This window comes from Mesoplodon densirostris, chromosome 8 (assembly GCF_025265405.1).
Source record: "Mesoplodon densirostris isolate mMesDen1 chromosome 8, mMesDen1 primary haplotype, whole genome shotgun sequence".
Lineage (NCBI taxonomy): Eukaryota > Metazoa > Chordata > Mammalia > Artiodactyla > Ziphiidae > Mesoplodon > Mesoplodon densirostris.
This window is the reverse complement of record NC_082668.1, coordinates 9525996-9551040: the sequence shown is the minus strand read 5'-3', so window position 1 is coordinate 9551040 and position 25045 is coordinate 9525996. Positions and strand designations below refer to the sequence as shown.

Here is a 25045-nt window from a genome sequence, read left to right as displayed (position 1 = left end):
CTGTTTCTAAAACCCTAGTCTTAGTGGATGATGAGATACTTTTTAGAAGGGCGTTTCTACCAATGATTGAATAGGCTGTCTTTGCAGGACACGGCCATCTCTTAGATGCATGTAGTCCTTAATGCCTCTCCCTGCACAGAAAGGCAGTGCTGCTTTCAAACGAAGCCATGACAGTGGCATTTGCAAACGACTGTGCCAGTTATGGGACAACGTACTTTCCCATGATATGTCACAGGCTCCTCACAGCAACCATGTGAGGTAGGCATGAGTATGACAAAGAAATCTTACATGGAACATAACAGGACACTACACATTTGCACCATCTATGTATTTTTTTCTGGATTGTTCTATAATTTGAGTACACGGTTGAATGAGTAAAAGGAGTATTCCTACCATGTAGAGTAAACCACATATATAGAAGGAAAAATCATATTTTTGTGTGATGTCGTAGATCCACCCTACAAAACAAAAAAGAATATATTCAGTGTAATGAAGTTGAGAAAATAAAGTCAAGAACACAAAGCAAGCATTTATTGCTACTATAAATAATTCTCTAAGGATTTATTATATGTCATTTAATGCCCCAACAGTTCATTTAGCCATTTTTAAGTCTGGGCTGTTGGAACCAGAGTTCTTGGTGCGTGGGGATGGCTGCATTTATCTTTGAAGTCACTGGGGTACTTTTTTTTTTTTTTTTTTTTTTTTTTTTTTTTTTTTTTTTTTTTTTTTGCTGTACGCGGGCCTCTCACTGCTGTGGCCTCTCCCGTTGCGGAGCACAGGCTCCGGACACACAGGCTCCGCGGCCATGGCTCGCGGGCCCAGCCGCTCCGCGGCATGTGGGATCTTCCGGGATCGGGGCACGAACCCGTGTCCCCTGCATCGGCAGGCGGACTCTCAACCACTGCGCCACCAGGGAAGCCCCACTGGGGTACTTTTAAAGGCACTGAAACAGTAGCTGGCCGACCTATAGGGAGAATCTTCTGGCCCACAGCCCTTGGGGTAACTCTCAGGCCGGCACAAAGCCAGCAGCAAAAAGTGAATCTAATGATTTTCTTTGTACACAAATATAAACACAAATCTTTTCTAAAACCTCAAAACTCTTCTGAAGAAGTTTCTCATGTATATACAAAGAGGCTGAGCAGAAGACATTTGAACTTTCATTCATTCTGAAGTATAAGGGTAAATATCTGTTCTAGAAAGAATCAAAATTTCCAGGTTTTATAAAATTCACATTTACAGCTATAAACCTTTTATATATTTAAATTTATGAAAGTTTAAATTGCCAAAGATATAGCCTTAAATGCTAACTAAATTATCAGTTCTTTAAAAAAAATACTTTACTATTATAGTCTGATACTTTCATATAATGATCTTACTAGGACCTGTAAGATACTACCATATTTCATGGATTCTAAGACACCATGAATTACGTGATGCATCATTATCTTATGTATCAATAAAAAAGAAATATATCATCAATTAAAATATGACTTGATATTTTCTTAGAACTTTGTACAAGGTATTCTGATTTCAGAGATGTTAAAATGTGAAAAAAAAGTCTCAGAAACTATGAAGCACAATGTTTCATTCATTTCAGTTATTAATTCTAAGGATCAGTCACATGTCCTGGTCCCCACATAGCCAGCTATGCAAACTGAGAGGATTAAGCTATACACAGAATTTTATTTATGGTAAAAGTGTAAATATAAGCATTCACTTTTTCCATTTCAACAAGTGCATTAATTAGCAAAGGCATAAGAAAAATATAAATGATTTAATGATCAAACACAGCATTCCATGGTCACTTTAAGAAAATTATCTTTTTTAAAAAGTATCTAATTGGCAAATGAATGCATAAACACAACTTATATCCTTCTCCCACCAACAAACAGCTACACAAAAGCAACTGCTAAATGTGTAAACTAGTATCTCTGACTTCCTGTGGCTTATCTGTATCTCTTGTTTATTGTATCTAGTGCTTAGCCTGGATGAGTCAAGGCTGTCATAAAGAAAAACAAACAATAGCATCAAAAATGTATACTTTTAAAAAACCCCTCAAAAGCTATGAATCCTGGATATACTTTAAAAGTAAACCAAGTTTTTGAGTTTGTTACTTGATATATAAAAGAAGAGAATACCAGAGTCCTTAGATATGGCTGAGTAAATGTTCTATCATCTTTTCTTAATTTCCAGTTTGAGACAAGAAGGACAGATAAGATTAAACATATAATCCAGAAACGGTGATTCAGCTTCAGCATTGCATCAGAAAGACACAGTGACATATGAACAAAAGCACACCCAGCTTTTGCTCGGTGCCACCATTTGTCAGCTGTGGACCACTGTGAATTATGATGAAGTGAATAATTCACTTGCAGATAACGCCGAGTGGTGTGTCTCTATAAGCAGAGTACATGACAGCACTATCTTCAGCTACAGTTTCTAAAAAATCAATACATATAAATGAGGTTCTCATACCCCACTCATCCCATACAAAAGCTGATCTTGTCAGTTTAACAGTTAAATCCTCCCTTTTCATATGATCAAGTGACTGAGAGTAGGAAATGATGCCTCTAAATAACCAACAGCTGAAACAAGTTGATTTCCCATCACTGTCTAACACGGACTCAGAGACAGGACAAAATCCTCATTGGAGAATTAATTTGTACTTAGTTCATACTATTTATGTACTTTTTGGTTACAAGTGTTTGAGTACAAGCTCCAGGGCTCTGTGATACGGCCCCTGCCCACCTCTCTTGCTGCCCAGAGCTTAACCACAAGCACAAGCCGTTCTGAATATTTTGGAGTTTCAAACACATTTGTCTTGACACCTTGTCTGTACATGTACTATTCCCCCTTCTGGGGGGACAGGAATAAACCCGTCACCCTTAGAACACCCTACCATCTCCTTCCCACCGCTCCCTCCTCCCTCTTGTCTCCGCAGACTATAGAAAATGTGTGCTAAGTATGTTACATATTGTTACAGCCTTACGTTGAATTAATTATATTTTAAGATCTTGCATCTTTCCCCTAAAAGTATAAACTTTTCTAAAAGCATCTTCACACACCCCATTCTTTTAAAGTAACTCACAAGTCAATTTTTCAAAAAGTGCACTCAACTTTACCAAACAAGTTTGGTACAAATTGGAGTAGTCCTCAATTTTATGTTAAATTAATCCCATAGGTTCCTCCAATCGACCTTTATCTGAAACAATTCCAGATCCTGCTATCTCCACTAGTCTGAACTCAACCCAGTCCCAAGTCAGATGCAAAGCAGGTCAGGAGACAGTACTTTGCCATGTGCTTTGGCCCAACACATGGGGACGATAACTCTTTAGAAACAAGATGTTTCAGACAAGATGCCCGCCTCATTCATCCTTCACCATCTCTCCCTGTAGGTCTGAACTCATCAGTCCCTTGGTTTGGAGCTTGGATCCTTGGCAATCCTGATCCAGCCATCCACTGAAATCAACAGCTTCAAAGTAAAATTTGGTTCCCTATTAAACTGCATTTCTTTTTCATTTGAGTCTGTCAAATGAGGAGTGACGGCTATTTTTCTTACTTATTAAATAAGTGTTCCCAGCTCTTGGTGAAAAAACAGTACCAATTGTTGTTAGGGTGTTATACTTTATGCAAATATTGGAGATACATGTAGGTCCTTGGTCAGTCAAATCTGGTGGCTGAGTTTTGCTATACTTTACCCTGGAAACATCTAGAAAAGTACTATTATTATATCTTTAAAAGTGATGAACTGAATGCCCAGTAACATTATAAATGAATTACATCGTGAAGTTCAGGTTGCTGAATGACATGGTTGAAATGTCTGTTCAATATCTTTGATTGCACATTCTTCTCCTAAATGGAAATGTGTGATTGTCTAACATGCTACTAAATTGTACCAGACTTTTTAGTGCCAGTAGGAACCGCTTTGAAAAATGGAAAACACATTCATTTCTAAACCCATTAAAAAAGAAAAAGCTAATGTGAACAGTAATTTTCCTTCTAGCACATCAAGCTAAGTAACAATTTCTAGCCAACCTGGAATTTCTAGCAAGAATTTAATGTGGTTATTTAGTCACTCATATTGCCAGGCACTTCGGCACTATCATGCATAAAGGCTGGCCTTGCATCTCTTGCAATATTGGCTCCTTGGCCTGGAAAGTCAATGAATTAAACACAATACAGTTAGCTAATCATGTTGTTCAGCATTCCTCAGTGCATGAATTCAGTGGAAGGAGAAGAAACAAACAAAAAGGAGAGGTCCCTTTAGCTTGCTGGCCTGGAGATGTACATCAGAACATTGATTTTAGAGTCCCCATGGCAGCATGTGACATATATTCATGTCAGGTTTGTAATACAATCATTTCTACCATCTATGGTGGATCAAATTCAGCTACAGACTCCACTTCTAGGGAGGAACGTTGAAGCAAGCAGAGATCAGAACTGGTGACTGAGGGTTGGGTATAACTCCATGTCTTCTAGTTATAATTCCTTCCTCTTCCACTCAAGAAAGTGCACTAGAATACAAATGTGTGAAAAGGAAATGACCATAGGGATGGGATAAGGAAACCATGCTGGCAAACCTTGGTGCTTTAATTAACATTGATCATGAATTACTTCTGCTGCACCTCACGGCTGTGTTGTGATACTGCTATTGCAATCTTATGGATCAGTATAAAATAATCGCAGACTGACCATTAGAAGCAGAAAGTACCCCTTGGATCCTGCAAAGAAACATCAATGGCAGCTTCTATTTCCACATACAATATATCTGAAGGACTTCCAACAAGAGGGTGGATGAGCCACTGATAATGTCCCCATCCCCTTAATGGATATTTAACTCCTTTGGAAGTTACCATTGGTAGACTGATCCAACCCCCCAATCCCAGTCCTTTTCTCCTTTCCTTCCTCTAGTACAGAGGCTGGAAAGTAAAATTCTCCAATTCTCAGTTCCCCTTGAAGTTTGGACTAGCTGTGTGACACTGTTCTGGCCAATCAGATATAAGTGGAAGTCTTCTGGGACTGAGTCTTTTGTTCCTTCCTTTTTCTTGTTATAAATGAGGATGTAGTGGCTGGAGCTACTGCAGGCATTGTGTGACCATGAGGCCACTAGCATGAGGAAAAGGCCAAGAGGATCTTGAGACACTGCCCCAATATCATCTAGTCTCTGAATTCTAGATTTCTTGTTATGTGACACAAATCTCTGTTTAAGCTACCATTGTCAGGGTGTTCCCTGATAACCAAATGCATCCCTAACTGATAGAGAATTCTATACTATGAGATCCCTGAGCAGTACTGACTCTTCTGCTGCCCATATAATAGTCTGCTGCACTACTGTAGATACTCACTGTCACCTAGAAATGCTGGCCTGCATCTCTGTGTACGAGCAGAAAATAGGAGCAGCTTGATCCGGGAGGGGCCCCTTATGTAGCCTCTGGGTTTCCTAAAGCAGTTCTTGGGCCTTAAACCTTTTGTCAGCCAGCTGTCCGTGTTGTCAGCTGAATAGGTAAAAATCTATGATTTCTTGAGCTTCAGTCCTGAGGGGGACTTAACAATGGTTGTGTTGGCCTAAGCCCTCTGCCAGCGTAGTTCTAGGACAGGTGACTGTAGGCTCTGTAGAGAGACTGGGAAGAAAGGGGTGGGGAGGGCTTTGTCCTGCACCCATGAGGTTCCCCATCCACTGGGAAGAAGTATTTCTGCACAGGATATGAGGATAAAGGGCCTGGAGCAGCCAGATAAGCAGAGGATGGGGCATCTGAATAGGTGAGAGTCTACCAGGTTAGCTTAAAACCCTACACAGAACTTCTGGCAGCTCTAACAACTGTCACCAGTCCTGCCTGGCCTGGCTGCCCTAATAGCCACCTGCACAGAGCACCTTTGTTTTGACATTTGGCCCCAGCCCCTGCCACACTTGGCGGGCTCCTGCCTCCAGTCCCTGGACAGTGGGTAGACTTTGTCACCTTTGCCCAGTACCTGGCCTCTTGGGGACTGGGTCTGCCTACCACAAAGCTTAAAACCTGCCCAGAATGACAGGCTCAGAGAGGTACCTGGCCCAGACACAGGACTCCTTGGTGGTGCCTACGGCTTCTGGTATGCCCGATGCAAGAAGCAAAATCTCCATTGAACTGAGGTGAATACATGTGAGAGATCTCACCCTAGATGTTGCCAACTGGTGGCCTCTGGGCCAGAGGTAGGCAGAATGTCCCAACTCTCCCCAGATGCCCACATCCTAATCCCTGGAAACTGTAAATGTTACCTTATGTGGCCAAAGGGACTTTGCAGATGTGATTAAGTTAAGGACCTTGAGATGGGGGTTATCCTGGATTATCCGGTGGACCCAATGTCACCGGCATCTTAAAAGTGAAAGAAGAAGGCAGGAGAGTCAGAATTAGAGAGATGAGAAGATGCTATGATATTGGCTTAGAGGATGGAGGAAGGGGCCGAGAGCCAAAAAGCAGGAAGCCTCCAGAAGCTGCACAAGGCAAGGAAATGGATTCCCCCTGAGAGCCTTCAGAAGGAATGCAGTTCCACCAACACCTTGATTTTGGCCCATTGTGATCCATTTAAGCGTTCTGACCTCTAGAAGTGTAAGATAATACATTTGTATTGTTTTAGGCTACTAAGTTTGTAGCAATTTATTACAGCACCAGTAGGAAACTACTACAGGGCTAGATCCACAGAAGTGCTCTGTTGGACCTACACACAGTGTTTTGAAAATTTGGAAATGTTACCTAAGAGTGCAGAGTCCTAGCTTCTCTTGGACAGCGATAGGGGAGGGAGCTAACAATAGAAGAGCTAGCAATGATTTTCTGTATTTCTTGGTGATGGAAATCAGCTGGAGCAGGGTAGAGGCTGTCTCTTTCGGACGGGGCAGGGGCTCTGCACTATTCCACTGTGTGCTTTACCAGCCTGGCCATTGATCTCACAGGTTAGGGATCAAAAGTTCATCTACATTCTACATGAAAGAATGACCTTTAACTTGCTAAAATTTATAACAGAAATTGGGGGCAGGAATGGGAAAAAAAAAGGACCATGTACACGAATGGAAACTTTCTTCTTATTCATCCTGGACTTTTAACATAAATGAGAACACGACTTTCTACATGCACTCTAAGCTCTTAAAGCCTTGAATGGTTTACCTGCAAAAGGTGGTCCCAGCAACGCAGAGATGCCGTTAGCACAGATGATGATGCCGTATGCGTTGGCTAAGTGCTCAATCCCCACCAAGTCTTCAGTCACCACCGGCATCAGGGAGAAATAACCGCTGGAAAACCCTATCAGTGCACAGATGACTGCCAGGCCAGCGTACGTGTGCATCAAGGGCAGAATAAAAATGCTGAGGACTAGGGTGAAGTTGGTCATCAGGAAGACATTCCAAACGCTGATGCAAGGTAAGTCGGCCACAACGCCGAGGATCACTTTTCCGAAGATATGAACTATTGCTATGATCGAAGTCAGAGGGAAAACATCGTTTTGCTCTGATAAATTATACAAATTGACTATTTCTGGGAGGTGAATGAAAGGGATGACAAAGCTGCTGTATGCAAACAGAGCCCAGAAAATAAAGGCAACGAACATCCGATTAGTAAAGAGTGAGGCTGTCCCAAAATAGCCCAAGTACCAATCCCGGAAGCCCTTCCTGACCCTCATGGTCAGCCGGCTCACGGTCTTCAGAACCCGAAAGGCGCACATGTCCTTTCTGTGTGCAGCCTTCTCGTGGCACGCCTGGGCTGGCACGTCCCCGAGGGAGTCCTCGGTGCCGGGGCCGCCCCCCTTATCTTCCGCTCCGCCCAGCTGTCCACTGGACCGAACAGAGTCGGTGGATTGAGCCGGGAGGACGTGTGGCTCTTTCCCCTCTGGGTCGTCTCCATCCGTCCCAGGAGAGAGGGGCCTCATGAGCGCCCCGCAAACACACAGGTTCAGGGACACCGCGCCTTGGATGAACATGGCATTCCGCCATCCGTACTCTGCGCACAGGTACTTGAGCAAAACCGTCATGAGGAATGTGCCAAACCCGGTCCCGGTGGTGCTGAGGCCCTGGGCGAGCGCGCGCCTCTTCTGGAAGTACCTGCCCACCATGACCACGGCCGGCAAGTAGGCCATCCCGCTGCCAAAGCCTGCGCACCCGAGAGGGAAGAAAAGGCACACGGCACAGCGTAAATGGCCATAGCCCGAATCTGCAGCCTTTAAAGATCATCTGCATTTCATTATGTTAGTTTCTATAACTTTTCTTTCAAACAAAGAAATAATCATGATTGTAAAAAAGGAGCTCGAGGGGTAAGTACCAAGATTCACCCAAAGAAGCCCGCTTCTAGTCCATCATTTCCCCCAACGGGCTTTTCAGCATAGGTTACTCCAATAATAATAATAATAAACAACTATTATATTAAATAAATAAATAACAAATATATATAAAAGAATTAAATAAAATAAGTCTGCATTCTCACATCAGAATATAAGCTCCACCAGGGCAGGACTGTGCCTGTATTACCGCCCCTGGTATGCCGGGCACTGCTCAGAACATGCAGCGTGTGCTTCGTGATTTGTTGAAAGAATGAATGGATTCTGAGGGTTCTGCTGTCAGCGTTCATTGCACTTAATACACAGGGAAGTGCTCATGTACAAGGGGATGAAGAGTGACTCCAGGCAATTTACAGAAGCCTCAGGAATGGGCCAATGTGTTCCCAAATGAATTAGAAGAATAAAAGGAATTAAAATGTACCTATAAGGATACGTAGCTACTAGATGTCAAAATCACCTAATACGCATTTGCATCTCTGGTTTTTAATGGTATCTTTCTTAGAAAATAGGAACGGTTTGTGATTTACGGGCACAAAGTTAAAATGCTGGTGGGGAAGATTGTGTCTGTTGGGGGCAGGCTGTACTGGGAGTGCTTTGTGCTTTCTGCCCAATTTTGCTGAACCTAAAACTGCTCTATAAATGAAGCCTATTTAAAAATAAAATAAATATGAAATAAAATAAAATGCTGGCCAAGAGGTTGAGGGTTGTGTTCTTAACTTCTAGGTACACACAGAAGGAAACCATAAGCCCCGCTTCAGGTGGTCATGGGGCCACACACGGTTCTAATGCTCACAACCTCCTGACATTAGGATAGCAGCTTGATAGGAGAAAAGAGACTTGGACCAATAGCACTCCCCAAAGCCGAGAAGCTTCCCTAGTTTAGCATCATTTAATAGTTTCAGAATTACTTGAATTTGGAAGGAGAGCAGAGTGGTCATACATGCAAACATAATAACAATTACCACTAATTGAGTGGTGAGGATGTGCCAGTTGCTTTTCAGGCTTTATCTGATTTAGTTTTCACACTAATCCAAAAGCTACCTGTGGTTATACCCATGTTATAAAAGGGGGCATTGAACCTCATGGAGATTAAGAAATTTTCACCAGACCCTGCAGCAGGTAACTGGAGAATCCGGGTTGGAATTCAGACCCAACTGCAGAAGTCTGGTCCCTTTCCACTGCCTGCACTGCCTCTCATCCTGCACTGCTCATCTGCCCGGCTGCCAGCAGATTGCTGCAGAAGGATTTTGCTTCAGTTTCTAAAATAAGCTCCAAGACGCAACCTGCCTCCTTTATTTACCTTAGAGCAGTGATAATCTACAGCAACTGTCAGGGCCCAGTGATCCTCGACCAACTGCTCCTTAGATGGATACCCTTGTCTTAAGAACAATTAAGCCAGCTTCCAAGTAATTCCCAGTGAAAGCAGGGGCAGGTCCCCAAGCCACCTGCCAAGCCTCAGCGAGGGCGGCAACATAGCGATCATTTGCGTGACAGGGGGAGAGGAGCATGAAGAAAACGGCTATCCTTAATTTTGAACCAAACTCTGAATTAACCTTTATGGGTTTGAAGTCCACAAAAGGCAGAAATCTCTAATTTCCTAATATTTAAAAGGGACATAGAAAAACATTCAATAGTCCATAAATTGGTCCTATATCCTGACCAGTTGGTTGACTTCCAGTTATCTGCATGCTGTTTGAGAAAATTAATCGAATTCTGAAGATTTCTTTGGCTAAAATGAATTGTGAGGAGCTTATCTCTTTATAAAATCTGGTTGTTCCCTTTGCTGGAATGGTCCTGCCCTCAGAGAGCCCTAGGGCTTGGGCCCCATCTCCTGCTTGCAGTTCAACTTCTCAGTAACGCCCACACGACCATCCTACTTTATTATTTTTTTATTTTTATTAAAAAAATTGGGGTGGGGGTATAATTGATTTACAATGTTGTGTTAGTTTCAGGTATACAGCTGACCATCCTACTTTAAAATGCAAGCCTCTCTTGCCTCCCACTCCCATTCCCAATCTCTCTTACCCTACTTTTCTTTTTTCCTATAGTAAGTACTTGACAGTATAATTTACTTTGTATTGTGTGTATTGTTTATGATCTGACCCCTTCTCCCCTACAACTACCACTATAAGCTCCATGAGGGCAGGGATCTTCTTCTATTGTGTTTACTGATACATCTCTTCCAAGCACCTAGGACTGTGCCTGGCACATAACAAAGGAATGGAATGAATAAAAGAAAGTTCTATGGGAAAGTAAAGTGATCATATTTTGAAATAATAGCCACCTTTTTCATACAGGTTAAATTGATACTTCCACAGTTAAGGTACAAAAAACTTAGCTGAAAAATTAGTGTATCAGTGGTTATTTTGAAAAAATAATTATTTGTTAAAGAACCAAGAAATTCTTTGATATTAAATATTGTGGCACAGTATTATTGTCCTTATGATTGTACTGGGGAGATGTGTAGTAGAAAGAACCTAGCTGGCCTTGGGTTTAAATCCTGGCTCCACCTCCCCCATAAGTAACCATGTGACCTTGACCAAGTCAGTTAAACATGCAGCTCACTGGTGTTGTGTTCCTGATGTATGCATAAGTGCAATACACCTATGTGATAGCACACTGTCAATTAATGTTACCCTCTTACCTCTTATAACAGGCTATTGGTTAATGAAACAGTTTGAATCAGATTCAGAGTAAGCTTTTAAAAACCAGGTGGTTTAATGAACTCCCACATACCCATCACCCAGCTTCAACAGTTATCAACTCCTGGCAATTCTTGCCTCAATCCCACCTCTACCCCAACACACACACACACACACACTCCTTCCTCCATATTATTTTGAAACAAATCCCAAATATATCATTTCATGTGCAAATATTTTAGTATAAATCTCTAAATAGAAGAATTCTTTAAACTGCATAATCATATCAGTATCTTATCTGAAAAAATGAATAATTCTTTGATATAAAATATCCAAAGGTGTTCAAATTTCCAATTCTCTCATAAATGACCATATTTTTAAAAATTTTGTTTAAATCAGGATCCAAGTAAGGCCCACACATTGCTATTTGTTGATACATATTTTAAGTCTTAATTTCTCTTTTTTTTCTCTCACAATTTACTTGCTGAGGAAACTAGATCATTTGTCCTGTTCAATTTGTCCATTCTGCATTTTGCTGATGGCACAAAAGTTTACTTTTTAAAATCTGATTTGTCACTGACAATAACCAGCAACCTAAATTTAATGTGGTTATGGATCTCTAAACAGCAGCAGAATGAAATAACTAATAGGAACTGAATTGAGGGACAAAGCATAAGAGTAGCACCAATTATAACTTCGTTTTAATAATAATGCTCCCATGTGTGAGAAAAAAAATCCATGCCTAATGCTACAAGCATCTACTGCCCTCTCCATGTCCTTAACAGCATCTCCCCTTCCTAATGTGACATTGTGATTCGTAATCAGCACAATTATTCTATGAGCATATAGAACGGGCCTTGGGGATATTGAGGCTCAAGCCCAGCGGTCAAGCAGGGCCCTGGAACAATTCTTCACCATACTCAGGTTTAGAGGCCGGGCTTGTACCCAGATAAGCCAGGCAGAAGAAGAAGGCCCAGAGGGAGAGAGAAGATCCTGTGGTTCTGAGTAAAAAGCATGCATAGCGGGGCAAAGCTGTCTCCAGAAGCCAAGTTTAAGAGAATGGAGCTCTTAAATGGCAAAGCTGAAGAAATTTGTCTAGATTCTCCTGGCTAAGTAAGATCGCTCAAACATGTTAGTTTTCTGCTTAATAGGAGGACATCCATGCAATTTTAATTGCCTAGATGTTAAAAAACAAATACAAACAAATCTGCCTCAAATGCTTTTTGTAATGAAGAAGGATGTCAACAAAGTCTCTTTCAAATATACATTATTGTACAGTGATATACATATATATATATATCTCAACCAGTTGCTTTTTAAAAATTGTTTTTATTTAAAAATTTTTTTAATTTATTTTTTTTGTTGTTTCAATCACTTGCTTTTTGCAGATCTTTGCATCTAACTTTCTTTCTTTTCTACTAAATAGGGGTCAATCAGCTTCACCATGCCTCACTAACAACAGCCCAATGGTGTATAAGCTAACTGATTTAGCTGGATTTTCCACTTAAACATAATTATATATATATATTTGTGGAGGAGGTGAATACATTTATTTTCAGAGACTTTCTTTGAGTGTTTCCTGTATTAAAAAGAGGGAGCAATGAGGTGTCTCAAGAAACACTTTCCTTTCACTGGCCTCCTGATTGTTTTTCCAAATTCCTTGTATCCATAAATATTTGTTGATTAAATAAGTGAATGAATAAACAAATGAATGAATATGGAGACCATATTATTTGAGAACCAATAAGCAACTAACTGCAAGAAATAAAATTCCATTTAAACAAAGAGTCTCTAACCATAGACATCTCTAGATGATGGGAATAAATTTCAAGTCCCAGTTATGGGGATCAAGTCATAGTCCATATAACCAAACACCACGGACCAAGTTCCTAGGGGCTCCCACATGTCTGCCCAGAGACCCCAGTGTGGCTCCTTAGTCTCAGGGGAAGGAGTTTATTTCCTCACCTATAATATAAAAATCCCCGTGCCAGCTCTATTCATTGGACTGTTATGGGGCAAAGTTTCTAAAATGCCTCAGGGAAAATATCTTGAGTTGTTCTTTAGGAGCTGTTATCAAGTCCTTCAGATCAATGGTTTCCAAACTCAGCTTCACAGGATACAGAAGCGCTTTAGGTGTATATGTGGACAGATGTACATTACAGAGAACCAACTTGTCAACTTATATGGACAGTGAGTTTTTATGTTCACTCCTGCTACCATAAAGCATATACTTAAGCTTATAATATAATAAACATGTTATATACAATAACAATTAAATATTAGCTAACATTTGCTCAAGACTTCATTATGTGCCAAGCATTGTGCTAAGTGCTTCATACAGATGATCTCATGTAATCATTTCAACAACCCTGTAAACCAAGCACTCAATTATCCCATTTTGCAGATAAGGAGACTGAGGCATAAGTAAGTTAAGTAACTTTCCCAAAGTCACACAGATAGCAAGTGGAAGAAAAAAGCAAGAATTCCAACGTTTAACGTTGAACTCTTATGCAAACACTGCCATCAGTGTGCCACTTATTAGGATTAGAGCTCTGTACTCAAAAAAGTCAGGCTGGCTCTGGTTCACAGAAATACAATTGTATGAGTAAGAAACTACTTACCTGTGTGCATTCTGCTACCTGTTGATAAAGGAAATTATGGCCGGGAATACATTTTGCAGAACAGATATGTAAACTGTGCTGCCTGGCAGCCAATTTTTATATATCTCCTGGGGACTGACACTTTGCTCTAGATTTGATTCTTAGAGTCTCTACATCTATGTGGGTTTTGCTGCTATTCCATTAATTTGAACAGGGGTGAAGGAGAAAATGATTTTTCTCTGATTCACGCTGGATTCTGCAGTTATTAAATGAGATGAATGTTATTAATATGCCCGTTTTGTTACAAGAGAAGGGACTAGCACTTAGAACCAGGTATAGAAATTTTAATTAAAATCTATTAGGAAGGCCAAGTACAGCTGTTAGGCCGTTTCCTCACGCTTAAGGCTTTTTTTTTGTTTTTTTCGGTACGCTGGCCTCTCACTGTTGTGGCCTCTCCCGCTGCGGAGCACAGGCTCCGGACGCGCAGGCTCAGCGGCCATGGCTCACGGGCCCAGCCGGTCCGCGGCATGTGGGATCTTCCCGGACCGGGGCACGAACCTGTGTCCCCTGCATTGGCAGGTGGATTCCCAACCACTGGGCCACCAGGGAAGCCCCTTTAAGGCATATTTAATATCTTTATTAAAAAGTATTTCCTGGAGGATAGGATATGGTTGGGTTGGGGTGGAGGAGACAAAAGGACAAAATATTTAATGGGTCTCTTTTCTCTACAGTGAAATTCATTGCCAAAATGCCCAACAGAAACATATAAAGTCAAGTTTAAGGGAATTCCCTGGTGGTCCAGTGGTTAGGGGTCCACGCTTCCACTTCAGCTGGCATAGGTTCGATCCTTGGTCGGGGAACTAAGATCCCACGTGGAGTGGCCAAAAATAAAAGTAAATAAATAAATAAAGTCAAGTTTAAGAAAATCACTACACTTACCGGCTGCCACTCCGAAGGTAATGAAGAGATAGTGCACGTTTGCAGCGTAGGCACTCAACACCCAGCCCAGCGAGTTCAGCAGCCCTCCGATGATCGCGGTCTGGCGGCACCCACAGGTGTTAATGAACAAGCCAATGAAAGGTCCTGTCACAGAACATTGAAAAAAGAATGACTAAAATGACTAATGGCATTTTATTTTCCTACTTCCTTAGGGAGTCCTCATATGAAGACAAAGAATACAATATTACTAGAGCTCTCAACTAAAACAAACCAAAACCACACCCCTGCTTTATGTGCAGAAAGCTTTTGGCATGCAAAGATAGGTTTCAGTAATTTCACTGGAGAGCACAAGGTTCTAGATTTTCAAGGAAGACAGACCTGAAATAAAGACAAGTTGATTTCATTCTCTTGTCTACAGCAGAGGTCCTAAATTAGTGGTCTAGGTGCTCCATCCAGCCTGTGGATGCATTTTGTTTATCCAGAACAAAGTTTAAAAATGTTTTGAATCAGTTGCCAACATTTAAAAATTAAGATTATTCACAAAAATACAGTGGCCACACAGAATACCTTCCCACACAGTCCAGAGCAGCTGGACCTGTGCAGCAGCTGATCCTGTTTTGCTGTGGCCCACCCTCTCTAGTTTGCTGCAGTCTCCACCCTTCCCTGCAGCCTTGTATTTGACATCCTGCCCTCATTTATATTACTTGTTTGGCCTCTGTATACATTTGAATTTTTTACCGTAGATCTAAAGGGAGTACAGAAAGGGGGGTTCTCAGGACCTCCATGCTTCAAGAAAGGAACCTATAGCCTGTTTTCATGAGGATATCCAGATGCAAACTAAGCTGGAAAGAACTCCATTGCTTCATACATACTTCAGCCTCTACTGACTCTTAGTCCCTGACTGGACCCATCAGGCTATGCATTTATGACACTGTGTGGAGACTCAGGTCTACCCCTGGTTGTACAATATTTGCCAATACTCACAGCAATGCAGCATATGATATACTTTCTCATTGCTTACTTTATATGATGCTCTAGTTTTTGTCAACCTCTTTGTTTCCTTCCTGATTTTGTGGCAGCTTCTGGTGTCATTGAAGCTTAATGCTTGCCTTCAGGTCAGTGATTCCCTATCCAAATAGCAATCCATATTTTAGTAATACAGTTCAAGGCTGTATTCAGCATTGCACTTTAAACATCATCTTTTTTTTGATCATTATTACTTTATATAGTTATCAAACCCTATGTTCAGATGGGACTATTTCAGGTTAAAAACTTGCTGAAGTCTAAGGAGCTTCCTCTTGTCCAAACTGAAATAAAACTTTCCTTTACAATTCTAACAATATTCATGTACATAGTTGGGTACAGTCTGCTAATAAATTTTTTTTTTTGTCTAGTGATTTTGAGAGGATCCAATCCTCAAAACTAAGAAGATAGAGACTTACTAATTTAATTAATCCTGCTGTATTACAGAAAATAATTCAGTAGATAAACCTCTTAGAATAGACAATACAGTAAACATCTTATACAAATATACTGTATTATGTATATTATAAAATAAGCACATGATATAAACAATATATAAGCTAAGCACATTGATATAAACATCTGAGGAAATGACTAGGGGGAACTGAAATTCAGAAACCATAAGTTGAAGAGTGTCTTTTATTTCTCTATAAGTATTTTTATTTTCCTAAACCCATAGTCACTTCACCACTTCAAATCTCAGATGAGTGGGTTAAAAAAAGAGAAAAATGCATGATTCATTGGTTTGCTGTTAATAGGTCTTTTAAGATATGAAGGATCAATGAATGTTGACAGTTCAGTAGAATGATATTTCCCACATTACAGGAAGGACCCAGAAGCAAGTTTTTCTGTGATACTGCATGTTTATGAAACACTGCATTAAGAAAGCATTTGGGGGAAAAAGGGGGAAAATTCCCAAATAAGTACAGATATTCATATCTGGAGGAATTTTATATATCTAAAAGAAAGTATTGCTTGCTTTACTGAAAAGAACATTAAGATGATAACGGTGTCTGGCTTTTTAGTTCATTGACTCTGGCACCATGTGTGCTGCAGCTACAGTCATTTATGATGCGCAGATGGGCAAAGTCAGCCCCAGAAATGCTGTGACTCCTCCATGGTTACATAATATAGATTTATCAAAAAAAGGAAGTCAGACCCAAACTTTCGGATCCTTAGTTTCATTTTCTATGCATTGTTTACTGATGGTCAGTTGGCATCTCCATGATGGAATTGCCATTCAACAAAATAAAAAGAACTCCACACCCAGTCTAAGGAGAGGGGAAAATAAGATTGAGATGCAGTCCTTTGGCTAAGATTCCCACTTTTGTAGAGGAATTCATTGTTTTGGAATGAGATTATACACCTTGTCAGACTTTCTCCTCTTCAGAAGGAATCTGAATCTTGGCCCATTTCCCACATAATAAAGCCTCGCATTGCTGCAGGAACACGCTGAGGAAGTCATGATTTCTTGCCCATCCCAGCATCTCATAGGTTGGAAAAAAGCTCAGGTGAGGAGAGAAACAATCTGAGGTGAGCCTTGGCATACAATCATGGATGAAAGTAGCTAGTTCATTGAATACCTGGTCTCTTGGTGTAACCCTTCCCTGCAATAAATCAATGGCTCTCTGCCTTGGCTGATTGTTGGAGTCACTTAGGAACTTTAAAAAATCATTAAAGAAAAATCCTGATGCTAGGGTCCCATCCCGAGCAGATTCTGATTTAATGCTCCAGGTGCAGCCCAAGTGGCATGGTTTTTAAAAGCTCCCAGGTGGATCTAACGTGTAGCCAAGATAGACAACCACTGCTCTAAATCTACTTAGCAAGTAAATGACCTTTGCAGCCTATAGTTACCCCTAACAACATGGCTTCTACCAAGAATTATTCCAAGGGCTATCACAAAGGCTGCTGTAGATACTACCAAGGTGATTACATTTTTTTAACAATTGGGACCTTCTGCAGGAACTGGCAAAATTCATGCTAGCAAAGAATGAAACAAGAATGAATTGAATTTCCCATGTGCAAGTCACTGCCCAACAGAATGCTTTTAACTCTGTAACATAATTCATGGAATTTTTAAATTTGAAAGAGGTAACTCAATGTCCTAACAATGATTAGAAAATGAAAACAATTTATATTTATTCACTTCAAACATATTTTTAGTTCTCATTTAATGTCATGGCAGGCAGTGCAGTATAGTGGACACCATTTCAGAGTCCAGTGGACCAGGTTTGAAGCCTGTCCCACACTTACTGGCTACAAGTTAACTTCAGTAAGTTACTTAATGTCTCTGAGCATTGCATGTTCTCCTCTGTGAGATCAAGATGATGGTCTGGCCTCCAGGGCTGCTGTAGGATCAAATGAGATCATGTACATTACACGCACTTGGCATGCAGTAAGTGCTAAATAAAGGAGAGCTCCTTTTTGCTTTTCCAAGCAAACAACATATCTGCCACCACCTGTACCAGCAGCTTAGATAATGAATAGCAATTTAGGGTCATGATAAGCAGAATAAAAGACATTTCTTTTACATAACTATGAGCCTTGCTGTGCTATAATTTCTGAGCTGCAAGACAAACGATGTTTATCTGGCAGCCACCTTTCCTGAAGAAAGGTTAGTCTACAATCTAAAGTTCCACTGTCTGGAAATCAAGGACTCTCAAACAGAATTCAAAATCCACAGTTACCTCCTAATTAAAGATGACAATCACATTTCAACACCACTATGAGTTAGGTGTTCTTATTTGGGGGATCATCTTCAGAACCACATCCAATAATTTCAGGACTGATTTCCATTGCTTATTCCTGTAGAACTTGTGAAACACAAAGTAATACCGAAGACAACCTTCTTAGATGGTTTGGAAAATACTGGGACAAATATCCTGGTCTTTGGCTGAATCTTCTTTTTTGCTGTTTGAGCACACTTTCTAGATTGAATCTGTAAGTATCTTGTTCTACCCTCTAAACATTTATTTTTAAAAAGGTAAGAAAACTGGATTTTTAGTATTTGGGCTGGCCAAAAAGTTCATTAGGGTTTTTACGGCCAAACCCAAACAAACTTTTTGGTCAACCCATATTTTAGAAGCACAGTTTTTCTTTACCGACTTATTAAGAAGGTAGAATTATATCCAACACAAAACTAGCAAATTCCCTGCACTGAGGTTAACCTACCTGCAATTCTCATATGATAAACAGTCCTGGTTTGAACAAGGCCAAGGCAGGGTTGAAGAGTCAGTTCATTACAGTTATAGGCAAAAGTGATTTATCAACAATTCTCTCTCACACACAGAATGGTGCCCTTATTTAATTTAAAAACTAGATCAGTAATAATTCCTTGTGATAAACACATACCCCCTGTACACATCTTGAGAAGTAACATTCTGTCCTGTTTTCTATCATTACCACTGCCACTGTTATTAATGTCGCTGGTATTATCCAAAATAACATTGGCTGAATACCAGCCAAGATCAACAAATCTCTGAATTGAATTCAAGCAATTAATTACCAATGTGGAAATCACTGACAAGACACAGACTCTTGTCAAACACACATATGCCTGTCATCTGCATACTCTCACAATACTAGGAAGAGATTTGAGGCCTATTATGTTTCTAGTATAAAATATATCACAAACCCTTTAAATTAAAAAAAATTATACGTAAAAGTATGGCTTTTACTTTCAAGTAAAGGAATTGAACAGCTTTACGGTATAGTGGTAATTACCTCTTACGACTGCTGAGAGAATTAAAGTTAAATGAGATGATGTAAGGGAAAACACCTGGTATATAATAGGTGCTTATTAAATATCAGTTGGCAGTAAAAGCTGTTTAGTTCTCAAACTGAAACACATTAGCCATGGCAACATATCATATTTTTAATAATTTCCTTGTTTAGTATCTCCAACTAGAAAAGAATTGCTTTCATAGATTGCTAGGTGGTTAGATTAAACTACAAAATACATTGTTTAATGTGTGCAGTTTTACTTTGGGAAGATGGGAAAAGTTCTGGAGATGGATGGTGGTGATGAATGTACTCAATGGCATTGAACTCTACACCTGGTTAAAATGGTAAACTGTATGTTATGTACATTTGACCACAGTAAAAACAACAGCAACATCCACTAAAATGTAATATCTAACGTTTCAACAATATAAAACATTACTTACAGTGAGGAATTGTCATTTTATAATTATTCAGTTTTACAACAGGCCACATGCAAACATACCCACAATCAAGGTGACGCCCATGCTGAGGGAGCTGACCCATGCCGTCAGGCCACGGCTCTGATGGAATTCTTCAAGCCACTCCACATTGAGGACTCCCAGGGCCATCTGGGAGCCCATGATGAGGATGTGCACAAAGAAAGAGGAAAGGACCATCATCCAAGCCCATCCGCCATCAATGTTTGGGTGGGGTTTAAGTGTCTTCTTATCTTTGGGGTCATCTTCAAAATCATACCCAATGTCTTCATGACTTGTATACATTTTCCAAGATGTTCTGAAATACATATGACAAATAATTTCACTGAACATCAAAACAAAAAAATCTCCATCTTTCTGGAAGGCTCTAGCTACCCATCAGAACCAAAGTGGCCCCACCATCATATTAGACCTTTAGATTAATCTTTTTTTTTTTTTTTTTTTTTTTTTTTTTTTGCGGTACACGGGCCTCTCACTGCTGTGGCCTCTCCCGTTGCAGAGCACAGGCTCCGGATGCGCAGGCTCAGCAGCCATGGCACACAGGCTTAGCTGCTCCATGGCATGTGGGATCTTCCCGGACCGGGGAACGAACCCGTGTCCCCTGCATCGGCAGGTGGACTCTCAACCACTGCACCACCACGGAAGCCCTAGATTAATCTTTTCATTATGCAGATTTGGGAACACTCCTCACTTTTACATAGGACCAAATGCTTTTATGAAACCTGTTTCATATTTACAGTCATCCTATATTTAAGTATTATTATGGCTATTTTAAAGAAATGGAAATAGACTCAGGGAAGTGAAGTGCCTTTCCCAAATTCTCATGGCCAGGAGATAGTATATATAATAGCTAGACAGGAAGCCAGGAATTGAACCCAGCTATTCCTGACTCCAAAGCCCATGCCTTGTGTCCCTTATTGAGATGGAAACTGACAGGTGACAACAAAGATGTTAGAGAAGGAAGATGCCTGGCCTTAGACAGGGTAGCTTGGCCTTGGGGTGGGGGTGAGTGGGCACCTGGCAGAGGCTCTGGTTCTCAGTTTTGTGGGTCCAAGTGTTCAATTTGTTCAATGCAGCAGTGCGTTAGCCTCAGGGAGACCGACTCATACGAACCCAACTCAGGAGAGATTGGTAAAGGAGAAGGCCAATTTATGATCTTACAATGGGAGACAGAGTCTTCTAATAATGGTGATATTTATGTCTGATATACAAAACATACTTTCACCCCCTCCATCCATTCCCATTCCCAGCATTTACCTGGGAAGCTAGAAAATTGCTTAGAAAATTGGAAATTAGATTACAGAAATTCGGATACCACAATGGCATACAGGTTACCAGGGAGCCAGGGGCTAGATCTTGAAGAGCCTTATGTGCCAGATAAGGATTTTGGAGTTTATCCTCTATATAATGAATAGCTGGTGGCTGCATTTGCACAAGGAAGAGATAAGATGGGACCTGTGCTTTGCATAGGTCTGTCTCTCAAGTTGTTCAAACAAGAGGAGGGGGTTGGATGGAGCTAGAGGTGAGACGATGCCAGGTCAGGGAAGTCTCTGGTTTTGTTTTATTTTTTAGGATGAGAATGGAATGTATGCATAAAAACTGAGGATAAGGAGAGAGAGAATGACTAATCCCAGAGGTGGTGGGACAGGGTTGGTCTTGATCAGGAAGACTGACCCATCCTCTGAGACTAGAGGAAGCAGGGGGTAGATGGAGAAAAGATGGTAAGTAGTGGGATTTTTGACGATGGCCATTCTGGTCAGTGTGAGGTGAGATACTTCATTGCAGTTTTGATTCGCATTTCTCTAATTATTAGCGATGTCGAACATCTTTTCATGTGCCTTTTGGCCATCTGAATGCACATATCTGTTTTGAGAGTGAGTTCCTAAGAGTTCAGAACTGCTGGTGCACACCTTGGCTCAGTTTGGGTCTGCAGTACCTGCAGTGTCACACATCACTCCCTGCCTTTAGCAGGACATTCAAGATGGACTGTGATAGCACCGTGATGGTGGCAACGAAGACCAGGACGCCAGCTACTTGACTTTTGTCACTCTATGTGCGCACCTGGAGACTTTAGTTTTGTTTAACATGTAAAAGAGCAAAACAGAGTGCCAAGACTGCAAGGTGAAAACAATGGTTTGGAACGTGAAATTTGTAGTCGATACATGAATCTGAATTATGACTTTAAAATGGAAATCTATTCTTTGTTTCAAGTAATTATTTTAAAAGAGGAGCAAATCAGAAAATAATGATTATTGCTGACCATGACATGTGATTATCACTGAAAACCATTTTGTTACAGTGGAGGAAAGTGGGGTAAAAGACAGTCCCAAATACCCTCGGAACACCTCCAACCATGGGGCTTTTCTCCGCAGTGTTGTGATGTGGACAAAATGACAGAGAAGCAAATTGTGGCCAAGGGCCCAGCTCCCAGCCTCTTTTAGGGAAGCACACTGTGCCATCTGCACAGACTCTTTCTGTACACCCCTAAGAATTTTTTTTACCTTTTCAAAGGCTATGTGACCTGCAGAACTTCATATACTTATTCTCTGACCCTTTATAAGAAAAGTTCGCTAATCCCCAGATGAAGAGTTTGTTGGGAAGAAACGGGTGCTAAGGAACCAAGGATGCCAGTGGAAGAGCAATTTAATGGATCTGTCCTAGGGCTCATCTTGACTTTTCATTTCTCTCATACCCATTATTTTTATCTTTTAAATTATTCTATCTCTTAAACAGATACCCAGTGCTCAGCCACCACACTTCCTGCCCATGTTGCTGCTCTCTGCTGGGTTCTTCCCTTCACCTCTCCATTACCGAGGATGCTGGGAATGAGAAAATGCTATCTTACCATGTAACTTCCCCACCCGGTCAAGTTATTTTTAGGATTAAGTCCAAACTGCACTGTCTGCTTCCAGGCTCTCCCCTCGCATTATCTGCCACTCTGCCAGGTCCCTTCTCCTGTTCCTCAGCTTTGCACTCTGCTCTCCAGCCCCATGGAAGCACCTGCAGCTCCCTGAACCTGGCACAGTCTCTCAAGCTTTTGTGCATGACCTTCTCTTCTTTCGGGAACATACTTCTCTCCTTCTAATCTCCTGGTCCTCTTCTGCTCATCCTTTAAGATTCAACTAAATTCTAATAGTGAAACCTTGAAATAATGAGGAAACAACCCCCCTGCAAACATCTCTAATATCCAACATTAGGGTACATGTTAAATCAGTCAATCATGGTATAGCCGTGCAATGCAAGTGCACCATCAAAAATAAAACTGCACGGGCTCTTTGAAGACAGAGAAAGAAGGTCACGCTAAGGTTAAATTATACTCGGTGGTCACAAAACGGGACACGTGAAATAATTCCTTTTTGGTTGTTGTTGTTGTTAAAAATATGTATCTGTAGGAAAAAAAGACTGGACTGAAACAAAAATGTTAATGGAGATTATTCTTTGGACGATCGTCTTCCAAGTAATTTCCTCTCCTTTATCTCTTTGGTAAAAAATTCTAACTAAATGTAATTAACTTTATTATAAGAAAGTCAAGGCCCCTCTCTCTATCTCTTAAACATCATCTGGTTCAGCTACTTGCCTACAGTAGATTAGTGGCAATTCAGAGCCACTTCCCTTGGGAAGTCTAGTCTGCATTGGGCTGTAGGCTTGTGTGTGTGTTTCCCACCACCCTCCTCTCTCCCCATGAGAGGACAGTCTGCCTGGCGATAGAAAGGGATGGGATAGCCCTTGCTCTCCAAAGCTCACAGCCCATAACCGAGCTACCCTGTCAAAAGTTCCAGGAGGATGAAGCTAGAAAGGGTTCAGAAGGGGTGTCTGATGGTTGTCTTCCCTCTGCCCCTGGTAGTTGTACACAGAATCCCAAGGAGCCAGAAAGAGGAGAACCAGGCAGCTTGATAAGGGGTGTGACTGGCTTAGATGAATAATAACAACATTGTTTTACAATCTGTGTTTAATGAGATATGTTTAATGAGATAAAACACACAACTTGGCTTTTTCCTAAAGCCCACCTACATGTAAGAAAGACTTTGAAATAATAAAAATACAAAAGTCATATTTTTTCAGCTTAAGAGTTGAAATAGTAAGCACTTTTCTAAGCAATGTTAAGAACTTTATATTTTCACTGAATTATTTATCTTATGGGTTAAGAGATGCAGTTGCCATTGAGTTGCTCTTTACATTTCCAGTTTATCTGTTCATAAAGAAATAACATTAAATGGCGTTTAATGGAAAAGTTTTCTTCAAGAGGCACAACTGTGCCTGTAGAAAATAGTATCAGATGGAGCCTATGGGTGGGTAAAACAAAATTCCATCAGATCCGCAGGAGGTCCCTGAAGATCTTCCAGGCAATGGGGTTGTCTTCATTTCACACCCAAATCTCTCTAAAAGTCATTCCTGTTTTGACTAATCAGAGTTATCTGACTGTACAGCCAGATTAACTAAAACAAACAAAAGGCAACAGAAGAAAAAACGTCTGTCCCCTCACCCCCAAGTATGCTTTAGCATTTCAGCATTTATGTAATAAGATACAAAATAATCATCTGAGCATTAGGACCCTCCTCTGCACCTGGAGAAAGAGGGAGAACCAGGAGGGGTTTCTGGGCCACCTCTCGCCAGGCTCCAAGTCTTTCTTCACCATATGGTCTTCAAGCTCCCCCATCTTTTCCACACACTGACACACATGCAAAATGACAACACCTGTGGGACATTGGGGGAAGTGGAGCAGTGAGCGTGGGGTTTCTGCTAAGGATTGATGTGTAAAATGTAACCCATTCTGGGCTCACCTAGAATGGAAGCTCTGCACGTAACCTTAGGGTCTTGCACTGAAGAAGCTGAAGGAAGGAAATGGGAAGATTATGGGATTAACAGTCAACTTCCCATTCTTCCCTACAGTGAGTTTATTACCGGTGAAAGAGAAACCATTCATGGGGGAAATGAAGTAACACACGCAGGCTATGACATGGAGGTCAGCTACATATTTACCTGGTAACTGGCAGAAGTGAAAATACTATATAGCCTGTTGGAGTGTTTCAGAAATTAAAACGAAATTAAATTTTCCACAACTCTGTTAGGGGAGGGAGTTTTATAAGCAAGTCATTGATTTTTAATTTGGCTACTGTTGATTATGTTAGAATGTGGTGAGCTCACTGTAAATAAGTAGTAAAGGGGAAAGCGCCCAATTAAAATTAAAAATACAATCTTCCCCAAAGGTGACAGAGTATGTTGGTAGGAGGTTCTTCATTAGACGTGGGTGTGGGGCGGGCACATCTGTAATTTGGCTCTGTCGATATTTGCCCTCTAGACCGGGCGCGCACTGGACATCTTGAGCCTTTAGAGGGCGCACTTG

General features: G+C 40.9%; 1 protein-coding gene across 1 annotated transcript; it reads right to left on the bottom strand.

The window, feature by feature from the left end:
* Positions 1-306: 306 nt before the first annotated feature.
* SLC16A14 (solute carrier family 16 member 14) lies at positions 307-19986 on the bottom strand. Its single transcript, XM_060106787.1, has 4 exons — positions 19728-19986; positions 14480-14623; positions 7137-8114; positions 307-458 (listed from the first exon to the last, which is right to left on the bottom strand). The coding sequence occupies exons 1-4, from the start codon at positions 19984-19986 to the stop codon at positions 307-309; spliced, it is 1533 nt and encodes a 510-aa protein (XP_059962770.1).
* Between the last annotated feature and the right edge of the window lie 5059 nt (positions 19987-25045).

Coding starts and splice junctions, on each gene's coding strand:
- SLC16A14 (XM_060106787.1), bottom strand. CDS start 19,986: ATGTATACAAGTCATGAAGACATTGGGTATGATTTTGAAGATGACCCC. Junction 8,115..14,479: donor TACCTTCGGAGTGGCAGCCG/GTAAGTGTAGTG, acceptor TCGGGTGCGCAG/GCTTTGGCAGCGGGATGGCC. Junction 459..7,136: donor GCTGGGACCACCTTTTGCAG/GTAAACCATTCA, acceptor TTTGTTTTGTAG/GGTGGATCTACGACATCACA.